The 24721-nt window shown below is 39.5% G+C and overlaps 2 protein-coding genes across 6 annotated transcripts in view; one reads left to right on the top strand and one right to left on the bottom strand.

Moving 5' to 3' along the window:
• QRSL1 (glutaminyl-tRNA amidotransferase subunit QRSL1) overlaps positions 1-10562 on the bottom strand; it is a 53032-nt gene extending 42470 nt beyond the window's left edge. For all 4 annotated transcript variants that reach the window (XM_042986903.1, XM_042986901.1, XM_042986902.1 and 1 more), the window contains exons 1-4: positions 10438-10562; positions 1558-1717; positions 1138-1236; positions 22-118 (exon numbers count right to left, since the gene is read on the bottom strand). In XM_042986903.1, coding sequence (XP_042842837.1) covers positions 22-118; positions 1138-1236; positions 1558-1717; positions 10438-10461 — 380 coding nt within the window. In that variant the 5' untranslated portion in view covers positions 10462-10562. The remainder of the gene's footprint in view (positions 1-21; positions 119-1137; positions 1237-1557; positions 1718-10437) is intronic.
• A 62-nt stretch (positions 10563-10624) lies between these two features.
• Positions 10625-24721, top strand: part of RTN4IP1 (reticulon 4 interacting protein 1) — a 48713-nt gene continuing 34616 nt past the window's right edge. Inside the window, exons 1-4 of one of the 2 annotated variants that reach the window (XM_042986900.1) lie at positions 10625-11362; positions 21385-21536; positions 22554-22622; positions 23510-23634. In XM_042986900.1, coding sequence (XP_042842834.1) covers positions 11086-11362; positions 21385-21536; positions 22554-22622; positions 23510-23634 — 623 coding nt within the window. In that variant the 5' untranslated portion in view covers positions 10625-11085. The remainder of the gene's footprint in view (positions 11363-21384; positions 21537-22553; positions 22623-23509; positions 23635-24721) is intronic. The other variant, XM_007085491.2, reaches the window with a different exon arrangement.

The following is a 24721-nucleotide window of genomic DNA, read 5'->3' as shown; positions in this document are numbered from 1 at the left end:
GAAAATTTCAATTTTACTTACCCCATTGCAAACTCATCTAAATTAGTTTTTCCCATCAGGACAGCTCCCTGATCCAACAACCTCTGAACTACTGTAGCATTATAAGGTGGTACATAACCTGAAAAAAATCAGTTATTTTTGTTGTAGGAGAAAAAAACATGAACATGTAAATCACATGCAAGAAACAAGATTTTAAATTGCAACTAAGCTGTCCATATTGACATGTGTTAATTATTTCTAATTTGAGTTGTAGGTGGTACTTTCTTCCCGAGGTTAGTTAATTTTAATTTTTCTACTGCTAATTTCTACATTTTCCAAAGACAGTCGGCATATTCACTATTTTTATCGTCTAAAAACATAGACTATAACAGTTCGTACTACTAAATACTGAATAATAGAGATGTACCCAATTCATCTGAAACTAACAGCACATCATTATTTTGCTCATTGTACTTGAAATGCTACATCACACAGTAATTTTCATCTATTTCCAGTCACACATAGATCTCTATTCTCATTTAAATTTCATCTAGTGTGTATTCCAGAACAATTAACAATAATATAGCTCTTAGAGGAACCTGTGGCATATTCCCCAGAGACTTTCTTTTAGGGTATAGCACTGTGAATAAGCTTTTTCTAGTTCTTTTTCTTTCTAGGATCCCCAAATCTTGATAAACATGTTTCCTTTTGACCTACTAAACTGTAAAGAACAAAATTAAGCATCACTATATGCAGATAAGTATAGTGACATAAAAGATGGAAGACTCAGGAAACACAAAACAACTAGACAATAGGTGCTAATCCTCACAGAGAGGGGTAATGACAGGCCCTTATTCCCATATTATCAATGAGTGGGAGTCAGAGGTCACTTAGTGTGTATTTGGTGGTCAGTTATTGAGTCTTCCTAAGTGGGATTTCTAAAATTTCCTAAATAGGATACATCCAATAAGCTGGCCTACCTCTAAGGAATAGTTGTGCATTCTGAAAGAGCCGATAGTAAAAATACACCAGCATAAGTATTTCTTTTGCAAATATAACTGGTCTCAGAATACCTTGGTGCTTTAGTATCTTACCTTTTATTTAAACTGAAAAACTAGTTTTATAAAACTACTAATGCTCTGGTCAATTAAACTTTACCTTTCAGCATGTTTGATGCACATGTTGTCTCAATGCCTGATGTGCTAAAGTTGTCTTTTACTGCAACAGGAATTCCATCTAAAGCCCCGAGGGAGTGACCTGCATCAAAAAGCCAAAAGAACAGGAGCTATACATCGAGTTCAGGATATAAAGACACATTAATACTAGTTATTATGGTAACTATTAGTTTTTGGTAAAGATACTTCTTCATAAATCAAGTTTATGTTAGAAACTATTCCAGTTGGGCATTATAAAGCATCACATATCCATTAGCCTTATTTTTATTATACCTCATGGCGAGTTCTTTAAATAAGGGTATGTTTTATGTTAAAAGCCTCGCTTGCCAAATGGAGACTGCTACATCCAATTAAATTGTTTCTCTAGGGATATACCAATTAAGTATAATTCACAGTAATTTACCTTTCTTGTATCTTTTCTCTGATTCTTCAGCTTGCTTTAAGGCCACCTCTTCTGATATAGTAATGTAAGCATTTAGAAACTTGGTCTTCTTGATAAGGGAGAGACATTTTTGACAGAGCTCTACTGGAGTAATTTGGCCTTGTTTCAGCGCTGCAGAAACCTATAATGTATACAATTCAAAAACCCTTTACCGAGCCTGCAGAAGTTTCAAGTATTATACTGAGTAGGCAGATAGAATGGGGAAGTATACAATTTTGAAGTGAAGCTTGGATTCAAAACCAAGAGAACGCTATACCTAGGTGGTGTACTGAATGAGGGTAACACATTGGTTAGCTTGGGTACGGGTTGGGGGACACGACGTTCATTGCCCTAGTGGAGGGCTGTTTCCAAGTCAGATCTGTACCAACAAGAGCAGTGGTTTAGGTAAGCCATCCTGTCTAGTAGCAGTGGAGGCCTGGGATGGGTGGAGCATGGGTTAGGGTAGATCGTGCAGAGAGTAGTTTAGCTGCAACACACACAACCCAGAGTGAAAAAAAAGAAAGAAAGAAAGAAACTGACTGGACAAGGCCCTGCAGGGGCTTATGGCTCTAGGTAAGATCTTTATAACTATTGTAGAATTCAAGTCAGAGCTACTACAAATGGAGAGAATGTTTATAAAATATGGGTTCAAAAGCAAACTGAGAGGAAACTTCTCTGAAATCCTGGCTGGGGTGCATTAGGAAGGCTAGTAAAAGAAGTGTTAAAATAAACTGCATTACAAATGAGCAGAATGTAGATGTTTACAGTAAAGCCTGAAGTGATGACTATTTAATACTTCCTGTAGGAAGTAGTAAGTACTTACTAATTAGATAAAAGGAATGAATTATAAGTCAAAGAAGACACCGCAGCTTTGGAGATTATATGAAAAGAGTTGGGATGGGAGCTCAGAGAGAAGGAAGATGGGCAAAGGAGTAATATTTACTATTAACCAAGAGCCAGACATAGGTGCTTTACATGCATTATTACTTCACTTAACCCTATAACCACCACATAAGTTATGTATTATTAACCTCATTTCACAAATGAAGACTGAAGCTCAGAGAGGTTAGTGATTTGTCCAAAGCCACATAGTAGTATAGGGGAGAAGTAACTTCATAATACAAGCTCCTTCACCATCTCTCTCTACATGACTGCAAGCTTAGTTTGTCTTCCAAGTTGACTGTATTTTCAGGTGTCCTACATCCATCAAGCAACAGGAGTTTGCATTTGAGGGGAAAATCTGCAAATCATCTGCTCTCATCTGTTGAATAAATCATCAAAGCAGCGGTATTCTTAGGGCTGAGCTTAAGATTAGAAATGCAGTGGGAACAGGCCACTGAGAGGACCCCTAAGGCAGATGCACAAGAGGAGGAAAGCACTGCCGACAGGTGGCTGAGGCAGTGACTCAGGGAGGGGCGGGGGCAGGTGGGCCAAATTGTAAGAATGACAAAAATTGTCTCACTGTCTTTCCTTCTTTGCCTCCCCTCAAGTCTCCTAATGCCTACTATCCTCAGATGCTCTGTGACTTGCCAACTGGTACAAGAATACAAGAGAAACCCGTTTCGGTTGTGGTTACAAGGGCAAGAAATGAGATTGTCTAGGAGCACTCATTTGAAATGCTGCTCATCTTCATTAGGACCATTTTTAGGAAATCCAGATTTGAGAAAATGAAAAAGAGAATTGGAGAAGAGAAATGAAAACAAAGATGCTAATTAACTAGAATGACCTGAGCATAAGGAGTGTGAAAATATAAACAGTGCAGCTTCCCTGGGACAAAACTGAAGGTGTCATATCTGAATATGAGATAAAATCGACCATAAAAGTTTTTGTTAAAAAAACCAAATTTGTTTTCCCTGGCACTTCTTTTCTCTAATAGAAAATAGGTGTTTCCTTGAGGCCACTGCTTTTCCTGCAGCTTTCTCAAGAGATGACTGTTTTATTAATTTTTTTCTTAAAAAAAATTTTTTTTAATGTTTATTTTTGATAGATCGCGAGCAGGGGAGGGGCAGAGAGAGAGGGAGACACAGAATCCGAAGCAGGCTCCAGGCTCCCGAGCTGTCAGGACAGAGCCCAACGTGGGGCTCGAACTCATGGACTGCTGGCTCATGATGTGAGCTGAAGTCAGATGCTCAACCCACTGAGCCACCCAGGTGCCCCAAGAGATGACTGTTTTAGCTTCTACCTACCGTGGACCAGAGTCCAGAGGGGGAGGGGAGAGTGTGCAGGCAAGTATCCTCCTCATTCTTCAATGCCTTCCTCTTCCCTCTTCACTCAAAAATCCCAGCTCATCTGAAGTACAGGACTTGGAGGAGTTTATATCACTCTTCCTGGGGTGTGAACCTACTGTCTGCCTGGTACCCCTTTTCATTCATCAAAGATTTTAGCACTTAGCTCCCTTTAGTCTACTTTACAGTGGCTCCTGTTGTTATTCTTGTTGACTTCAGGCTTCAAGTAATGTACACTGAAACCCGGCCTCTCAGTTCAACCTCATTTCTGGCAAACTGTTCCTTCACCTCGCTCAGTCATCAACTCGTCCCAGACGACGTCATTACCAAGATATGTATAACCTCCAAAACCTCAATTCTAGTTATCCTCCAACTCCTGTCCGCCCAGCTCATTCGCCCAACCATCCACACGGTCAGCCAAAAAACGGGGACCTCAGTCCTACAGCTGCAAAGAAATCGAGTCTGCCAACAACCAATGAGGTTGAAGGAGGATCCTGAGCTTCAGATGAAACCACAGTCCTGGCCCACCCCTTGATTTCAGCCTTGTGAGACTCTCGTGAGCAGAGAACCCAGCTACTCCATTCCTGGACTCCTGACCCACAAAACTGTGAGATGATAAGATTATTTTAACCCAAAAAGTTTATACTAATTTGTTAGGCAGCAATAAAAAACAATACACCTTCGGGGCACCTGGGTGGCTCAGTCGGTTAAGCGTCCAACTTCAGCTCAGGTCATGATCTCACGGTCTGTGAGTTCAAGCCCCGCGTCAGGCTCTGTGCTGATGCTGGCTCAGAGCCTGGAGCCTGCTTCGATTCTGTGTCTCCCTCTCTCTCTGCCCCTCCCTCATTCGTGCTCTGTCTCTCTCTGTCTCAAAAATAAATAAAAAAACATTAAAAAAAAAAAAACAAAAAAAACCAATACACCTTCTTAGAAAAAATAAGAGATCTTCCTCAAGAGTCACTCTTCTTAGAAACTAGGGGGAGAGAGAATTCTAAATACATATAATTTAGCAAATTTGTCACTGTAACAAAATTAATGTTAACAATAGCACTTAGTGCTAGGCATCATCCTAGATGCTTTATAGATGCTTTATATTTCTTTCTTTTTTTTTTTTAAGGTTTATTCTTTTAGGGGCACCTGGGAGGCTCAGTCAGTTAAACATCCAACTCAATTTCAGCTCAGGTCATGACCTCATGGTTTGGGAGACTGAACACTATGAGTGTGGAGATTCTGCTCGGGATTCTCTCTCTCTCTCTCTCTCTCTCTGCCCCTCCCTCCGGTCATGCTTGCCCCTTTTTCTGTCTCAAATAAATAAACATTAAAAAATATTTACTTTTTAAATTTTAATTTAATTTTTTAATGTTTATTTTTTGAGAAAGAGAAAGAGAGAGAGACAGCACGCAAGCAGGGGAGGGGCAGGGAGAGAGGGAGAAACAGATTCTGAAGCAGGCTCCAGGCTCTGAGCTATCAGCACAGAGCCTGACGCGGGGCTCAAACTCACAAACTGTGGGATCATGACTGGAGCTGAAGTCAGATGCTTAATTGACTGAGCCACCCAGGTGCCCCAGTTTTAAGTTAATTTTAATTCCAGTATAGTTAACACAGCGTTATATTAGTTCAGGTGTAAAATATAATGACTCAACAATTCCATACATCAGCGGGTGCTCATCACAGCAAGAGCATCACCTATTTCCCACATCCTCCCACCCACCAATGATTTATATTTCATTTAATCTTTATATCCACTCTGAGGGGCTGATATTATTGCCCCCATTTTACAGATAAAAAACTAAAGTTCCTGCCTGAGGTCACAAAGCTGGAAAGTAGAGCGGGGATTCAACCAAGGCCTGCTGTTGTTTCCAAAGCCCACACTCTGTACCACTATGCTACTAACTTTACAGACAGCATCAGAAGTTCACTTAGAAAAAGAACTGTCTTTCAAAAATAATTGTCTTAATAAATGCTGAAGGTATAGGAGAGTCCTTGAGGCCGGAGTGTCCAGTTGACTGGTACCCATTAATACATTCCATTCATGTTTTTGTCTCCAATGTTCCAAGAAATTGTATCAAGATCACTAGCAACCTCCACATTCCTAAATCCAGCAGTCACTGCTCAGTCCTAATCGTATACAGTATTTCTCAGCAGCATTCAACTTAAGAGAGCACTCTCTTCTTGAAGCTTTTTCACTTGTGTTTCAGGACACCAAGACTTGGTTTCCCTCTTGCCTTACCTACCATTCTTTCACATCTCTTTTGCTGGCTCTGCTTCCTATTGCTGACCTCTAAATGTTGGAAAGTTTTAGGCCTTCTTCTACTTTTGTGCTCAGCTCCCTGGGTGTTCTTACCTGTCTACATACTTTAATTATCTTCTATACTCTGGCCAATTTATATCGTCATACCTAGCTGCTTTCCTGATCTCCAAAGCTCCTATATCCGCCTGCTTAACCAACATCTCCACTTGCATATCCAGCAGGCATCTCCAAATTAACATGCCCAGAAGTCTTGATAACTTTCTCCTTCCAAATATGCTTCCTAAGAGTCTTTTCTGTATGGGGGTCCTCAAAAAACTAAAAACAGAAGTACCATATGATCCAGCAATTCCACTTCTGGGTGTTTATCCAAAGAAACGAAAACACTAATTTGAAAAGATATATGCACCCTTATGTTCATTGCACATTATGCACAATAGCCAAAATATGGAAGCAACCAAGGTGTCCATTGATGGATGAATGGATAAAGGAGATGTGGTGTGTGTGTATGTGTATATACACACACACACGCATATATATATGTGTGTGTGTATATATATGTATATGTATATATATATATATATATACACACTTCATTTAATATATACCTAATATATGGTTACCTAATAGTCCATTATATATATTCCACACCTAAGTGAAATCCTACGGTATTTGTCTTTCTATTGTCACAAATGGTAAGATAAAAAGAACAAAATCTTGCCATTTGTGACAACAGAGAAAAACAAATACCGTATGACTTCACTTATATGTGGAATCTAAAAAACAAAACTTGTAGATGCAGAAAAGAGACTGATGGATGCCAGGAGGGAGGGGTTAGGGCATGGGCAAAATGGGAGAAAGGGGTCAAGAGGTAAACTTCCAGTCATAAAATAAATGTCATGGGGATATAATGTACAGCATGGTGACTAATCAACAATATTGTACTCATATTATGTAACTTTATATGATGACAGGGAAAAACTAGACTTATTGTGATCAATTTGCAGTGTATACAAATACCAAATTATGTTGTACACCTGCAACAAATATAACATGATATGTCAACTATACCTCAAAAAAAAAGTGGGAAAAAATCTTTCCCATTTTTTTTTTAATGTTTATTTATTTTTGAGAGGGAGACAGAGCATGAGGGGAGGAGGGGCAAAAAGAGAGGGAGACAGAATCTGAAGCAGGTTCCAGACTCTGAGCTGTCAGCACAGAGCCTGACACAGGGCTCAAACTCATCAACCGCAAAATCATGACCTGAGCCCAAGTTGGACGCTTAACTGACTGAGCCACCCAGGCGCCAAGTCTTTCCGATCTTGCTGTTAACATCTTCCCAACTGCCCAGGCCAAAACTTTAAGCATCCTCCTTCATTCTTCTCTTTCCCTCAAACTCTGTATCCAATCCATCAGCAACTAACTTAAAGAAAAACACCCGTTTCACATTACCTCTACAGCCACCTCATCTGTGCTGCCATTATCTCTTGCCAATGCAACAGCCTTCTAACTGGTCTTTCTGCTTCCTCACTTGCTTTCTTGTAGACCATATCTTTAGGAATAGCCTTTAGGAGCTTTTCCTTACCATGGCCTAAGAAGTTGTCCATGATCTGGCTCCTACTTATCTCTCTAACCTCATCTCCCACTATTCTCCTCTTCATTCACATCTCTCCAGGCACACTGGCCTTCTTGCAATTCCTGAACATGTCAAGCTTGCTCTTGCTGCAGACTCTTTGCACTTACTGTTCCATCTGGTTGGAGTACTATTCCTCCAGACCCTCCCAGGGCTCACCCTTCATATCCTTCAGGTCTCTTTAAAATATACCCAGGCAGTCAGAGAAACCTTTCCTAACCACTCCAAGCCATCTGGCTCCACCCCCACCCCTACTACTTCTCACACTGTAGCCTGCTTAATCTTTCTTCATATTACTGAAATTATATTATTTACTTAAAAAAATAGAAACTTATTTAATGCCTGTTTCCCCATAAAAATGCAGGCTTCATGAGTGCAGGAACTTCTGTTTGCCTTCAATGCTAATCCCCAACGACTGGAACACAGAGGTGTTCACTAAATGTTAATTGAATGAATAACTGAGTTGTTTAAAATTTGGAATCTGTTTTCCCATAGAACAATTAAGGGTTCTTAGGCAGACCCCCAAGAAGCCTCTTGAATATATAATTAATAACTTTAGGATTAGTAATATTAGCCTGGTGTCTGGCTCCTAGAAACAGTGGGATCATGCCACAAAGGGGAAAGGTAAAAGTGAGACTCCTCTTTCCTGAATGTACCTGCATAAAACTTACAAATAGTTTTATCTCCTGTTTGGCATGTTACCTCCTTTGAGTGCCTCCTCTCAGGGCTCCTGTTACTCTAAGCCTTACGTAGGTCCCCAACATTGCCTCAAAACTCTATTATAGTTCCCAGCTCCTCCCCCGAATTTCCTCCCCAGCAAATTTTCCCTTTCTTCAATTGATTATAGCAACTATGTGAGGGAGAGAAATTTTATTGAACTATTGTAATTCACAACAATGGGTGAATAAATCATTCGACCCTCCCAGGCGTCTTTACATATTTAAAAGAGAATGTGTGGGGCGCCTGGGTGGCGCAGTCGGTTGGGCGTCCGACTTCAGCCAGGTCACGATCTCGCAGTCCGTGAGTTCGAGCCCCGCGTCAGGCTCTGGGCTGATGGCTCAGAGCCTGGAGCCTGTTTCCGATTCTGTGTCTCCCTCTCTCTCTGCCCCTCCCCCGTTCATGCTCTGTCTCTCTCTGTCCCAAAAATAAATAAATGTTGAAAAAAAAAAAAATTTAAAAAATAAAAAAAAGAGAATGTGTACTAAATTAATTAATTTCTAATTGGTAGAATTTGGGACATCAGTACAATGATGTAGAAAAAACATGGAGTGGACAGAAGATACTTTTGGGGGTGGGAAAATAACTACCAAATAATGTTTTGTTTTTATAATTTTATTTTTTTAAATTTTTAAATGTTTATTTATTTTTGAGGGGGGGGGGAGGGGCAGAGAGAGGGAGACAAAGGATCCAAAGCAGGCTCTGCCCTGAGAGTGGAAGCCCTATGCGAGGCTTGAACTCATAAGCTGCAGGATCACGACCTGAGCCAAAGTCAGATGCTTAACTGATTAAGCCACGAAGGCACCTCTGTACAGAAATATATAGTAGAGACCACGTGTAATATAAGATGGTAAAACACTAATGCACTTTGGGTAAGGGCTATTTATTATTTAATGCCTGTCATTTTTGTTATTGTAATTTACAGCTTTCTAAAAGGCTACCACATGGACAGATAAAAAGATTTCCCAGGTGAAAATACAACAGGAAAATGGAAGGCAGGGTAGGTCCTAAATCCCTACTTATTAGCAGATTCACCTGGAGCCCTGGTTAAACCATATACTCTGGGCCGCAAATCACAGAGCTCCCAAAGTGGGACACAGCTGTGGTTCTAACAAGAGCCTGACAGGATTCTTATATGAGTGGGCCTGCAGACAGTTCCCAAGTTTGAGAGATACTGGGCCAGAAAGCAAGGAGATCTGAAGTCTTAGCAGAGAGGAAGCAAAGAAAACAGATTCCAGAGGTAAATTCAAAATAGAATTAACAGGGCTTAGTGATTTATTGGATATGACAGATGAGGAAGAATGTTAAGGGCAACTGGGATAACAGCTGTGCCATTAAAAAGAGAATATTAAGAATTCAGAAATCAGGTTTTGATTTGTTTTTTAAGGTGGAGGTTGAGAAGAAGTGGTCCTATTACAATGATGAAGTCAACTTTCCTTAAAGTAAGTTGAGGTTGTTATGGGGCATTTTGAAGAGATGTCCAGAAGGCATTTACAAACATAGCCTAGAGTATAAAACTGAGCTCCAGGAAATGGAAGACACGGGTGAGAGAATCATTGCTATCTTACTGATAGTTGAAGCCTAAAGAATCTATCAAGGAAGTGGGGACGGGGCGGGGGGGGGGGGGGGACTAAAAATTACTCGTTTGTATTTTGCAAAGTACAGATTTCACGGGCTTCTTAAGCGATAACTGCATTAGATGAGTGTAGGGAACCGAAGAGGGACTAAAGTGGACCAGCAAAGCCCACCCACTAGGGGCCTGACCCAAGCTTTTAGCAAACGTCTAGTTGAAAGAAGCCAGGGTACACTTCCACCGCACCGTTCCGTGCTGCGTAAGCCTCCCCTGCTGAGGTCGTAACTCCAGAACGGGTATAGAGAGTACAGCTGAATGGCCCAAAGGTCGGAAGCCCCCACCCAGTTCCAGGAAAGGAGACGGCCGAGGCTGACCAAGATGCGTGGTCAGACCCCGGGGCTCCTTGTCCACGGATTCCGCGAATCTTTTTGACCTCCCTGGGCCCTCAACAGCCAGTTCCACTCACTTCTTGGAGGGTCCGGCCCAGCATGGTCCTCGTGCCCAGCCTGCCACCACAGGGACAAGGTGACAAGGAGGAATAAAAAAGGTCAACACCCGCGCCCGTATTACATGGGCGCAGCCATCTTTGGCCGTCACTGACCGTTTCAACATCGAGTACTTAGATTGGTCGAATTGCAGCCCGGGGAAATTATCTTTGCACGTGATTGGTTGGCGCCGCAAAGCAACTCCTGCTGCGAAGGAGAGAGGGTCGTAAGGAGACTCGGGGCTAGGGTCGCGGAGGGAGTCGGGGAGTCTCAGGTTCTTGGTAGCGTGTGGTAATTGAGCGGGGTTTGCTTGTCCTGCCGGGGGCTTCCGGGACAGGGCTGGCTTCTAGGGGTTTTGTATTTGTTTTTCAAAGGGGAGAAGGTGTAAGGAGGGAAGAGAATGACAGAATACTGACTGGAACGCTAATTGGAGATTTTCAAATGGGAAGAGCAGAATAATTCCATATTCTTCCTTCAGTTGCTCTATTAGGCAGGCTGACTTCTATTTTGAATTCTCAACTTTGAAATCAGCCAGTGTGTTTGGCAGATATTGACCTAATTTAGGGGTTAGAGTTTGAGCCAATTTAAATGCATTTTACTTAGGGCCCACAATACAACCACTGTTTACGATGGAACTTCTGCTGAAAACCTGTGTACTTAGAAGAAATGCATGTACTGCGGTTTGCTTCTGGAGAAGCCATGCTGTACAAAAGCCTTCAGTTAAAAAGATTAGTACTACCTCTCCAAGGAGCACCGTCATGCCCGCTTGGGTGATAGATAAATACGGAAAGAACGAGGTGCTTCGATTTACTCAGAACATGATGATACCTGTCATACACTATCCAAATGAAGTTATTATCAAAGTTCACGCCGCGAGTGTAAATCCTATAGATGTTAATATGAGAAGTAAGTTTTCGGAAGACATTCCACCTTCCCTTTTTCTTTCTTTCTTTCTTTCTTTCTTTCTTTCTTTCTTTTTTCTTCAGAATTTCATCAGGGGTCAGTTTTAAAAGATGTTATTTGACTACAGCTCTTTGGTTAATACAAAGGAATTATTTGGGTTTTTGACAGTATCTCAGCACATATTATTTCTCAGGTTTTTGAACTTGCAGTGTTCATGGTATACTTCAGTCTTCTACAAAATATAAGCAAATATATGTTTGAAATTTTTCCATGCCTCTTTACAGTGAGGATTGGGATTTGAGCTAATTTGGGGTCCACAGCTAACTTTTTGGTATATCATCCGGGGAACTTTGTGTATTCTGAGGGCCACTGTGGGTTTTGGAGGTATGATTACGTTTTCACATCAGTTCAAAATTTGCATTTTTATAATAATTCTCTGCTCTCTCACTATTCTTGTCTGTCTTTATTGGTCCAGTGGACAAAACAGAACAGGTTGCCAGGATTTGGACACAGTACTTCATTTCTGCTGTTGGATTTTTGCTCTCGCCCTTTAAAATACCCTTTCCTGTATGCTTCATCCTAAATGGGAATGTTACCATCTTAATTTCAGCTGAGGCATATTGCCAAAGTTTGGAAAGCACTATATTCCTTAAAATTATGTACGCTTTGCAATTATTATAGTGCCAAAAAGATTGATTACCCTTTGTGAATTTAACTTTTGGAAAATAATGACAAAAATATTGCTTGCGGGAACTCCTCCATGTCTTGTGAAAACATAAAAATCTCTTGAGATGATTAGTTAACCTCCATGTTCTAAATAAGCTGCCATATGCAGTTTATTTTAACCGTGAGTCTGTGTTTTGAAGGCCTTGTGTGCAACATAGATTGCCTCATAACAGTTACTGTATGGGAACTGTGCGTGATTAGTTCAATTTCTTGGTTCATAGAAACCAATTACAAAGTCAGCATTAATGATAGAATGAATCATTTTGTGGAATTTATAGAGAAATATGAAAGTGTTGAGACTGACATCTTTTCATTTCTTCCTCCTATTTTCCAGGAGCTGTGTGATAGATTAGGATGGCCATTCTCAAGCTTTTTGGTCTTGAGATCTCTTTAGCCTATTAATAATTAAAATGGGCTTTTGTTTATGTGAGTTATAGCTGTCAGTATTTACCTTATTAGAAATTAGAGAAAATTTTAAATTTTCATTTAAAAATGCAGTGAACTTTTGTGTTGACATTACAAAATTTAAATCAGGGCAGAAATATAAAATGACATAAAATGAGAGACGAGTCCATATGTGAAGCATTGGAAAAGGTGGTGGTTGACAGAGTGTAGGGTCTACTTCAAAGTGTTTACAATGAAAAATAACTAGTTTCCAAAATAAGGAAAAAAATTGAGTAAGAAGGATAGCATTGTTTAACACATTTGCTTATCTCTGTGCCTTCTGGTTTAATAAGACAGGTGGATTTTCATATGAACGGCTGTATTCAATCTGTTGCAATACATCATTTGAAGTTAGTGAAGAAAATCCAGCCTCCTGCAGGTAGTTGAAAGGAAAGGACTTAGACTCCACAGATCTTGGGGGTGTGAAAACTGCTGGATTCGGGAAATAAAGCACACTTTCACAGTCTAGGTTTTTTTGTTGTTTTTTAAAGATTTTATTTTTAAGTAATCTCCACACCCAACATGAGATTCAAACTCACAACTCTGAGGTCAAGGGTCACATGCTCTACTGACTGAGCCAGCCTGGTGCCCTCTTGGTCTTTAGATCTTTTGACTCCAATTTTTAAAGTTGATATTTTTAACTCAATGAATATATTTAGACCTGTGCTGTCCAGTATAGTAACCACTAGTCACAGGCGGGTGGTGAGCAGCTGAGGTGTGGCTAATCTGAATTCAGATGTGCAGTTAGTGTAAAACGCACACTGGTATCAAAGACTTAGAAAAAAAAGAATGTTGGGGTGCCTGCGTGGCTCAGTCGGTTAAGCCTCCAAGTTCAGCTCAGGTCACGCTCTCCCAGTTTGTGAGGTCAAGCCCTGCATCAGGCTCTGTGCTGACAGTTCACAGCCTGGAGCCTGCCTCTGCGATTCTCTCTGCTCCTCCCCTCTCCCCCCTTGAGCGCGCGCTCTCTCTCTCTCTCTCTCTCTCTCTCTCTCTCTCTCTTTCTCTTTTTCTCTCAAAAATAAACATTAAAAATTTTTTAAAAAAGAATGTGAAATGTCTCAACAATTTTATATTGATTACATATTGACCTGATAATATTTTGACTATATTAAGTAAAATATGAAAATCAATTTTATTTGTTCATTTTTAGTGCCTACTAGGAAATTTTGAATTAATGTGACTTGCATTGTATTTCTATCGGACAGTACCAATCTAGACAATGTGAGGAATAGCTATTACACATTTCTTTGTGGGCAGGGGGTTTGAGGAAATACTTAGATTCAAAAAGTGTTTGTAGCTAGAAACTCTGTTATGGGAGAATTGAAATGTCTTTACTATGATTGTCCCATGAAATCCACATCAGTATTCTTTTTGTTTGTTCTGAAGAGTTGCTACTAGTTGGAAATAGTGTTTCACCTTATTCATTTACATAGGGTATAAAGATAATAGTTTTTATAGGCTATGCCTTTAAGTGGAAGGTTTATACCCAATGATCAGTATGTTTTGCCATCCCCTTTGATTATAAATCCTTTGAAGGTAGATCTCATGTTCTGTGTCAACTACTACCTGTTTTAGTGCTTCACATATGTAGTTGTCATTCAGTCATTATTTTTGTGTCATTTTATATTTTCATTTTAACTTAAGGTTGTACACTAAAATTAGTGGTGTTCTAACCTTGAGTACTTTGTACATTTTGTCTTCATTTCAACCTGTTAACTTTTCATTTCTTTGAATGCACACGCACAATTTGTATTGTGTATGTTTTGATTTCAGTAGGTTGGTTAGATCGGGACTTTCTTGGCTGCTATTTAATAATGTAATGTTGTGACACATTTTACTTGTATATAGTATTCTTGAGACACCTTAGTTTTGTATAACTTAACCAGGTAATATTATTTGTAAGTTACCATGTTTCCTGCTCATGAATCCTTTTTTTTTTTTTTTTTTTTTTTTTTTTGTAGGGGGCAGGGGGCGCGGAATGTGTGATTGTTGTTGCAGAAGATTGCTGAAATGGTAGCTTGGGGAAATAAAATAATGAGTACTAGATTATAAACTGTAGGAAGCACTTGTTTCCCTTGACAAGAATGCAAGGACCTGTCTATTTTGAAAGATGAAGGCAGGCTGTTTTTCTGGAGATAGCCACTTTTATTGGACATAAAATCATAAATCCTGTAAATGGCTAAATAAATGCAAAAATATATATAGCCAACAGAATCATCCCAACAAAGCTTGATTTCCTTAGATGGGATTAAAGTCACTGAAACTGATGACAGATTAGGATTTTCCACATCATCCCAATTCTTTTTTTTTAATTTATTTTTTATTTTTTTAATTTACATCCAAATTAGTTAGCATCTAGTGCAACAATATTTCAGGGGTAGATTCCTTAATGCCCCTTACCCATTTAGCCCATCCCCCCTCCCATAACCCCTCCAGTAACTGTTCGTTCTCCATATTTAAGAGTCTCTTCTGTTTTGTCCCCCTCCCTGTTTTTATATTATTTTTGTTTCCCTTCCCTATGTTCATCTGTTTTGTCTCTTAAAGTCCTCATATGAGTGAAGCCATATGATTTTGTCTTTCTCTGACTAATTTCGCTTAGCATAATACCCTCTAGTTCCATCCATGCAGTTGCAAATGGCAAGATTTCATTCTTTTTGATTGCTGAGTAATACTCCATTGTATATACCACATCTTCTTTATTCATCCATTGATGGACATTTGTGCTCTTTCCATGCTTTGGCTATTGTTGATAGTGATGGTATGAATATTGGGGTGCATGTGTTCCTTTGAAACAGCATACCTGTATCCCTTGGACAAATGCCTAGTAATGCAATTGCTGGGTCGTAGGGTAGTTCTATTTTTAATTTTTTCAGGAACCTCCATCCTGTTCTCCAGAGTGGCTGCACCAGCTTGCATTCCCACCAGCGATGCAAAAGGGATCCTTTCTCTGCATCCTCGCCAACATCTGTTGTTGCCTGAGTTGTTAATGTTAGCCAGTCTGACAGGTGTGAGGTGGTATCTCATTGTGGTTCTGAGATGCATCATTTCCCTGATAATGAGTGATGTTGAGCATTTTTTCATGTGTCAGCCACCTGGATGTCTTCCTTGTAGAAGTGTCTATTCATGTCTTTTGCCCATTTCTTCACTGGATTATTTGTTTTTTGGGTGTTGAGTTTCATAAGTTCTTTATAGATTTTAGATACTAGCCCTTTATCTGATATGTCATTTGCAAATTTCTTCTCCCATTCTGTCGTTGCCTTTTAGTTTTGCTGATTGTTTCCTTCACTGTGCAGAAGCTTTTTATCTTGATAAGGTCCCAATAGTTCATTTTTGCTTTTGTTTCCCTTGCCTCTGGAGATGTGTTGAGTAAGAAGTTGCTGTGGCCAAGGCCAAAGAGGTTTTTGCCTGCTTTCTCCTCAAGGATTTTGATGGCTTCCTGTCTTACATTTAGGTCTTTCATCCATTTTGAGTTTATTTTGTGTGTGGTGTAAGAAAGTGGCCCAGGTTCATTTTTCTGCATGTGGCTGTCCAGTTTTCCCAACACCATTTGCTGAAAAGACCCGTCTTTTTTCCATTGGATATTCTTTCCTGCTTTGTCAAAGCTTAGTTGGCCATACATCTGTGGGCCCATTTCTGGGTTCTCTATTCTGTTCCATTGATCTGAGTGTCTGTTTTTGTGCCAGTACCATACTGTCTTGATTACAGCTTTGTAATACAGCTTGAAGTCCGGGATTGTGATGCCTCCTGCTTTGGTTTTCTTTTTCAAGATTGCTTTGGCTATTAGGGGTCTTTTCTGGTTCCATACAAATTGTAGGATTGTTTCTTCTAGCACTGTGAAGAATGCTGGTGTTATTTTGATAGGAATTGCATTGAATATGTAGATTGCTTTTGGGTAGTATTGACATTTTAACAATATTTGTTCTTCCTATCTGGGAGCGTGGAGTCTTTTTTTTCCATTTTTTTTTGTGTCTTCAATTTCTTTCATAAGCTTTCTGTAGTTTTCCGTGTATAGATGTTTCACCTCTTTGGTTAGATTTATTCCTAGGTATTTTATCATTTTTGGTGCAACTGTAAATGGGATCGATTCCTTGATTTCTCTTTCTGTTGCTTCATAGTTGGTGTATAGGAATGCAATCGATTTCTGTACATTGATTTTTAGCTCATTGGTTTTTCCATATAGAGTACCATGTCATCTGCGAAGAGTGAAAGTTTGACCTCCTCCTGGCCAGTTTGGATGCCTTTTATTTCTTTGTGTTGTCTGATTGCAGAGGCTAAGGCTTGCAATACTATGTTGAATAATAGTGGCAAGAGTGGACATCCCTGTGATATCTTGACCTTAGGGAGAAAGCTCTCAGTTTTTCCCCACTGAGGATGATCTTAGTGTTGGGTCTTTCATATATGGCTTTTATGATCTCGAGTTATGATCCTTCTATCCCTACTTTCTTGAGGGTTTTTATCGAGAAAGGATGCTGTATTGTGTCAAATGCTTTCTCTGCATCTATTGAGAGGGTCATATGGTTCTTGTCCTTTCTTTTATTGATGTGATGAATCACATTGATTGTTTTGTGGATATTGAGCCAGCCCTGCACCCCAGGTATAAGTCCCACTTGGTCGTGGTGAATAATTTTTTTAATGTATTGTTGGAGCCAGTTGGCTAATATCTTGTTGAGGATTTTTGCATCCATGTTCATCGGGGAAATTGGTCTATAGTTCTCCTTTTTAGTGGGGTCTCTGTTTGGTTTTGAATCCAAGGTAATGCTGGCCTCATAGAAAGAGTTGGAAGTTTTCCTTCCATTTCGATTTTTTGGAACACCTTCAAGAGAATAGGTGCTAACTTTTAAATGTTTGGTAGAATTCCCTTGGAAAGCCATCTGGCCCTGGACTCTTATTTTTTGGGAGATTTTTTATTACTGATTTGATTTCTTTACGGGTTATGGGTCTGTTCAAATTTTCTATTTCTTCCTGTTTCAGTTTTGGTAGTGTATATGTTTCTAGGAATTTGTCCATTTCTTCCAGATTGCCCATTTTATTGGCGTATAATTGCTCATAATATTCTTAATGTTTTTATTTCTGCTGTGTTGGTTGTGATCTCTCCTCTTTCATTCTTGATTTTATTTATTTGGGTCCTTTCCTTTTTCTTTTTGATCAAACTGGCTAGTGGTTTGTCAATTTTGTTAATTCTTTCAAAGAACCAGTTTCTGGTTTCATTGATCTGTTTTGTTTTTTGGTTTCGATAGCATTAATTTCTGCCCTAATCTTTATTATTTCCTGTTTTCTGCTGGTTTGGGGTTTTATTTGCTGTTCTTTTTCCAGCTCCTTAAGGTGTAAGGTTAGGTTGTGTATCTGAGACCTTTCTTCCTTCTTTAGGAAGGCTTGGATTGCTATATACTTTCCTCTTATGACCACCTTTGCTGCATCCCAGAGGTTTTTGGTTGTGGTGTTATTATTTTCATTGGCTTCCATGAACTTTTTAATTTCCTCTGTAACTTCTTGGTTAGCCCATTCATTCTTTAGTAGGATGTTCTTTAGTCTCCAAGTATTTGTTACCTTTCCAAACTTTTTCTTGTGTTTTGATTTCGAGTTTCATAGCATTGTGGTCTGAAAATATGCACGGTATGATCTCAGTCTTTTTGTACTTGTTGAGGGCTGGTTTGTGTTCCAGTATGTGGTCTATTCTGGAGAATGTTCCATGTGCACTGGAGAAGAATGTATATTCTGATGCTTTAGGATGAAATGTCCTGAATATATCTGTTAAGTCCATCTGGTCCAGTGTGTCATTCAAAGCCATTGTTTCCTTGTTGATTTTTTGATTAGATGATCTGTCCATTGTTGTGAGTGGGGTGTTGAAGTCCCCTACTCTTATGGTGTTATTATCAATGAGTTTCTTTGTTTGTGATTAATTGATTTATATATTTGGGTGTTGCCACATTTGGCACATACATGTTTACAATTGTTAGGTCTTCTTGGTGGATAGACCCGTTAATTATGATGTAATGCCTTTTTGCATCTCTTGATACATCAGACAATCTAGACTTTAAAATAAAGACTGTAAGTATGGCTACTCCGTCTGTCTTTTGTTGACCATTAGCATGATAGATGGTTCTCCATACTCTTAATTTCAATCCGAAGGTGTCTTTAGGTCTAAAGTGGGTCTCTTGTAAACAGCATATAGATGGATCTTGTTTTCTTATCCATTCTGTTACCCTGTGTCTTTTGATTAGAACATTTAGTCTATTGACATTTAGAGTGAGTACTGAAAGATATGAATTTATTGCCGTGATGTTGCTTGTAGACTTGGAGTTTCTGGTGGTGTTCTTTGGTCCTTTCTAGTCTTTGTTGCTTTTGGTCTTTGTTTGTTTGTTTGTTTTCATCTTTTCTCCCCTCAGAGAGTCCCCCTTAAAATTTCTTGCAGGGCTGGTTTAGTGGTCACAAACTCCTTTAGTTTTTGTTTGGGAAACTTCTTATCTCTCCTATTTTGAATGAAATTGCCACATCATCCCAATTCCTGAGCCTTATTGACAATCTCTAACAATGGGCCTCCGAAGGGCCCCCATTCCTTTGTGTCACCTAGCAGGTTTTCACTTGCTACCGGCTGCATTCTGGATTTGGGGCTTGTTTAGCTAGTAGTAGCAGTGAGCCAGTGCTACTCAGCTGATGCATCAGCATGTCAGGGTGACCAAGAAACCTGAGCAGCCTTGTCCTGCAGCCTCTGTACCTCAGAAGGGACCGAAGAATTTTGGCAGCTTTGCAACAGCAGCTACACCCTGACATGGCTAAATACCCACTTTTGTTGCCCAGACCACATAGGACTTTCAGAGAATAATTGTTTAATTGTGTTTTAGGCATGGAAAAGGGATGTAAGACAGGAAAAGTGAAACATGACTTCCATAAATATTACATGTGAAGTTGCTTTTTTTTCCCCCCTGACAGCGTGCACCCCTAATTAGCCAGATGGCAAATGTGTAATATTGGCATGATCGCCATCAGCTTAGGTTTTCTGGGACTATCCCAACCTTGAAACACTCTCTCCCATAGTCTTGATTTTTTGTTCATTAGAAAAACAACTTCTACAGGCCACCCACCTGTCATCTCCCCCCTGGATCTTCTACCATCCCTCCCACTGTATGGATTAACTGTCATTGCTCTTATCTGATGCCAGTCTTCCTCTAGATTCCATCCCCTTTCATCATCTCAGGAGCACGGTTTCAAAAATTCGTAACTGTATCATCAGTCTTTGCCTTTCCATTGAATCATTCTGATTAGCACAGTCTTGCTGTTATGTCTCCCCTCTTAAAGAGGAAAAAAATACACACTCAAAAATCCTCTCTCCATCTCACTTGCATCCCTCCAACCACTGTTTCATTTCTAGCTCCCCTTAGAGCAAAACTATTTGAAAGAGTTGAATGGTCTCAGGTCTCTGGTTCTTCACCGCCCGTTCTCTTTTGAGCACTCCATGCCACAGCAACTGCTGTCAAGGTCACCAAAGACTGCTATGTTGTTGGATCCAGTTGTTTGGTTTTTTTGAAAAACCTCTTGGCAACTTTTTATTTGAAAAACCGTCTTCCCTGTCAGCATTTGACTTCTTGAAATGACCCTCTTCCCTTGTTCTTCAGGACCCCTCTTCACCAGTCAAGCCTTCTTAGTCTCTGTTGCTAGTTTCTTCTCATCCTTAGGATCTAATGTGCTACCACTGAGGGTGGGTGGATGGGGAAGAAAGAGGAGTCTTACGGAGAGGTTTAGTGGTTTGGGAGCGTAAATGTGGTACATGACACTGGAAAGGCAGAAAGAGTGCTTATCCTGAAGAAACTCACCTAGCAGAAATGTTCTCAGAAATGTCAAGCAATAGGGGCAATAACAGATACTTTCGTGTCTTAGAAAAGTCATTTTATATGTTGAAATTTTGTAATAAACTACTTTGGGTTATTATAGATAGAGTAGCCAATTTGTTTAAAACAAAAAAGTTACTAGAATGTTTTCAGCTCTAGTTAGCTGATATTTATGTCAATATTAAAAAAATAAATAAAACCATGTATAATAAAGCAGTTAACTTGACTCGTATCAGAATAGATGCAGTCAAATGGCTTTTTTCAACTCCTGAATCTATGTACTTATTTCAAAGATGTTCTGGAAACATTTTTTGGGACATGGGGAACATTACTCCTAGACAATGTCCGTATCAAATACTAGACCCATGCCTATTTGTTAACTTCAAACAGCTTTAACATTTATCTTCTTCACCAGACTTGGCACCAAATGACTTTGTTGTTTAAAAAGATCACGAATGATTTGGGGTGCCTGGGTGGCTCAGTCGGTTGAGCTTTGGCTTAGGTCATGGTCTTGGGCATCGTGGGTTTGAGCCCTGTGTTGGGCTCTGTGCTGACAGCTCAGAGCCTGGAGCCTGCTTCGGATTCTGTGTCTCCCTGTCTCTCTGCACCTCCCCCGCTCATGTGCGCACACGTGTGCATGCTCGCTCTCTCTCTCAAAAATAAGCATTAAAACCAATTTTTTTTAACTTAACGAATGAATAAAAGAAACCATCTTCAAAGAACAGAGTAAAAGTGTAAAAGAAAATTCCCTAAGTTCTGAAGACCACTTCAAAATTGGAATTTCAAAAACATTTTGAGCACTGGTACCTTTAACTTAACGAGTGGTTATAACTTTCCAAGTATATAATTTTCTTTGAAAAGATCATTCATTGTTTTTGTGCTTTTGCATGTGATGATAAAAAAATTGTAAGGTTGATTATTTTATAGTCTACATCTTGAGGATCTAGAATTGTATGTGGCCTGTAACCCTGTAGTAGTTTTTAAATCCTTCCATTCTTTTGGAGGCAACGGATACATTGTATTTCATAGGTGGTTATGGAGCTACGGCTTTAAATATGAAACGTGATCCTCTACATATTAAAACCAAAGGAGAAGAATTTCCCCTGACTCTGGGCCGGGACGTCTCTGGGGTGGTGATGGAATGCGGACTTGATGTGAGGTACTTCAAGCCTGGAGATGAGGTGAGATCTGCGTGGTCACTCTTCTTTTTCTAAATATAGTTCCAAAAGAAGCAAAATGAAATTCGCATATCTGTGTCCTTGACCTTTTTTCTTCTTTTCAACAAGTATACTGAACTTTGGCCAGAACCTTCATGTTCTTGGTTCTGTTGTTACATTTTTCACAAACAATTAAAAAATAGCTTGACTGATAGGTGTCTGGGTGGCTCAGCCAATAAGTGTCTGACTCTTGATTTTGGCTCAGGTCATGATCTCCAGGTTTGTGAGATCGAGCCCCACATTGGACTTCACACTGGGCATGGAGCCTCCTAGAGATTCTCCCTTTCCCTCTACTGCTCATGCTCTCTCTCTCTCTAAAAAAAAAAACTAAAAAAAGCCAAAAAATAGCTTGACTGTACCTGAACTTTCTAAATCTAGTGCTTAAGAATTACATACTTTAAAATATGTAGGATTGGGCTTTTTTTTTTTTTTTTTTTTTTTTTTTTTTTGCCCTGGAAGAAGTCTTTAAATGACAGTTTCTACCCTATGGGTTAGGTGGTTTTAAAATAGCTAAAGTTTGGTATAATAACCTGTCATTTGTCACTTTGAACTTTTATACCAAGAAGTTAACATGAGCTCATAATAATAGCTAACACTGTTCTAGTTGCTTTTCATAAAATAACACATTTAATCCTAATGAAGTAGGTAGTTAGGCACCATTTACACGATGGGGAAACCAAGCTATAAAGAGGCCCCACGGCTGGTAAGCACGGGAGCCAGAATTCAAGCCCCAGAGACTGTGCTCTTACTAGTACTCCAAGTAGTCAGTAAATACACTAGGATTTACTGGCGTCTGCTTCCAATGTGGTTGGACTTGATAAATCCAGAATCGTACTACATTTATATTATGTGAAAATAACTCTTTTGCTTGGTATATTGCTGATTTGTGCTTTTTTCACAGGATGGGGTCTGTTACTGGGGAAAACCCTCATGCTGAGCTCTGGTCAGAAAATATGTTTCTAATGAAGTTGTGTGTTTCAGGTCTGGGCTGCAGTTCCTCCCTGGAAACAAGGCACTCTGTCAGAGTTTGTTGTAGTCAGTGGGAATGAGGTAACTCACCAACTCTGTGCTGAAATGCCATTAGAAAGTATAAACAAAGACTGACAAATATCTCTGAAATAACTGGTTGTTTTTCAGATCAGGTTTTTGTTTTATGGGTAGTTTTGAAGATAGAGAAGAGGAACTTTTGAAAGAGTAAAAAAGAATTTCATGTCATTAGTAACACTGCCTGCCAAAGCGGTTCTTTGTCTCCCGTGGAGCAGGGATTTGGAGTGAGATTGAGAAGCCCTGCTGTGTTTCTCAGTTTTACCCAGTTTGAGCAGTTGAAACCAAATATACCAAATGGAGCATACCGATTAATCATCAACAGAAGCATGGGAGTATCAGGCTGTTTTAAATAACTTTAAAAACAGTCTAATAGAATACAGTCAGGTGAGCTTGATGATTTGAATAGAAAGGGGTTAACATTGAGCAAATTGGCTACAGAAGGCAGGGCAGGAAGGGAAAAGGGGGTATTACTGAGATCAGAGAAAGTCTGGAAAGATTATCTTCCACTAAATGGGAGTAAAGGAAACAGCTGATCTCAGAAACAAATTAGAATGTGTTTATGAGGGCTCAAGGTTTATTTGGATTTATTTCTGGGTATACTCAGGACTAATGGGATTATTGAATGTGGTCTCTTTATGAAGAATTAAGCTGCTTTATCTGATAATGTAGCCTATAAAATATTACTGAACCTCTGTGAGGTAGATTGAGTCATTAGGAGAATATTCCTTAGGGATAATCTTGGAGGAGGGCATGCAGTAAACACTGAACCTGGTAGAATGTTACAGACTTATCTATGAAAGTAGTTGGATTCCTACACAGGTAAATGTGTTTACTTGTGTTTATAGGTTTGCAAGTCATTGCTTATTTTTAACTGCTCTCTTCGAATTTAGGTCTCTCTGAAGCCCAAATCACTCACTCATACTCAAGCTGCCTCTTTGCCGTATGTGGCTCTCACAGCCTGGTCTGCCATACACAAGGTTGGCGGCCTGAATGACAAGAATTGCACAGGAAAACGGTAAGTATCAACTGTGACATCTAAACCTCCCTTCAACTCTATTTGTGTCAGGTTCCACTTTGTGTTGATTCTTAGCCCGAGCAAATGGGAATTAAAAATTTTTAAATGGAAACATGTAGGTGAACTTTAGTTGTGTGCATCGCCTAAATAGTGTGATTTCGTATGTGAATCTCTGCAAAGAAGATCCTAGCTTTTATTAGATTCCTTAAAAGTTTTAAGGATCATCTTATACATTTTCTGAAGAATGCTGTGAAGGTGCAGGTGTTTTTGTTTTGTTTTGTTTTCCTACCTCTACTAGGATTTACTCTCTCACTTGCATATTGTATTCCAAAGACCAGATATAAAGGGACTGCAAAACACTGTTGATTATTCTTAAGTTCTCTTAGGCTCAGTGCCTGGCATCCGTTAGGTCAATTCTTGTGCTTCAAAGTGTTTATTGTTTGAGTTAGCAACAGCAGTGAGTAGAAATGTCTTCGGTGTACTTGAGTCCGTATCCAGACCCTGCTACTTTCTAGCTGGGTGGCGCCCTCCGTCACTTCTCTTCTGTGAGTTTTGTTTTAATGGTTCAATGAGATAACACAAGTAAAACTAGTGGCCCAGATTGTGGCCCATGGAAGGCACTCAGTAAATAGTGGCTGCTGTTAGGAGCAATGAGATTGTATTTTTTTGTATTTTAGAAAGTTGGCCCGATAGGGGATACTGATTTTATTTTTTGGTGAGAAAAGGAGAGACTAAGAACCATTTAATGATGGTGATAAAGGAGAGAGCTATAGGTCAATTTTTAATAAGTTAAAATGAGTTTTTTGATTACTAAGAATTGTGCAGGTAAAATAACTATACTTTTCTGAAACCTTACCCTTTACATTTAATGTGTTGGGTTATAAAGGATTGAATTTAATGAAAGCTTAATAGCTGTATTTCTGAAAGCAGTGTGAAGATGATTCATCTAATGAAGTGCTACCCTTTGTTGTAGAATTCATGGCAGGTGTTTACTCTAAAGGTCAATCCTGTTTATTTTTTAAGCTTTTGAAGTTACCATTTAGGTCAACTACTTTGTTTAAAGTAAATTAGTCTGGCCACAAAGATT

Source organism: Panthera tigris, chromosome B2 (assembly GCF_018350195.1).
Source record: "Panthera tigris isolate Pti1 chromosome B2, P.tigris_Pti1_mat1.1, whole genome shotgun sequence".
In the NCBI taxonomy this organism is placed as follows: Eukaryota; Metazoa; Chordata; class Mammalia; order Carnivora; family Felidae; genus Panthera; species Panthera tigris.
The sequence above is the reverse complement of the archived record's forward strand: the minus strand, read 5'-3'. Positions and strand labels throughout refer to the sequence as shown.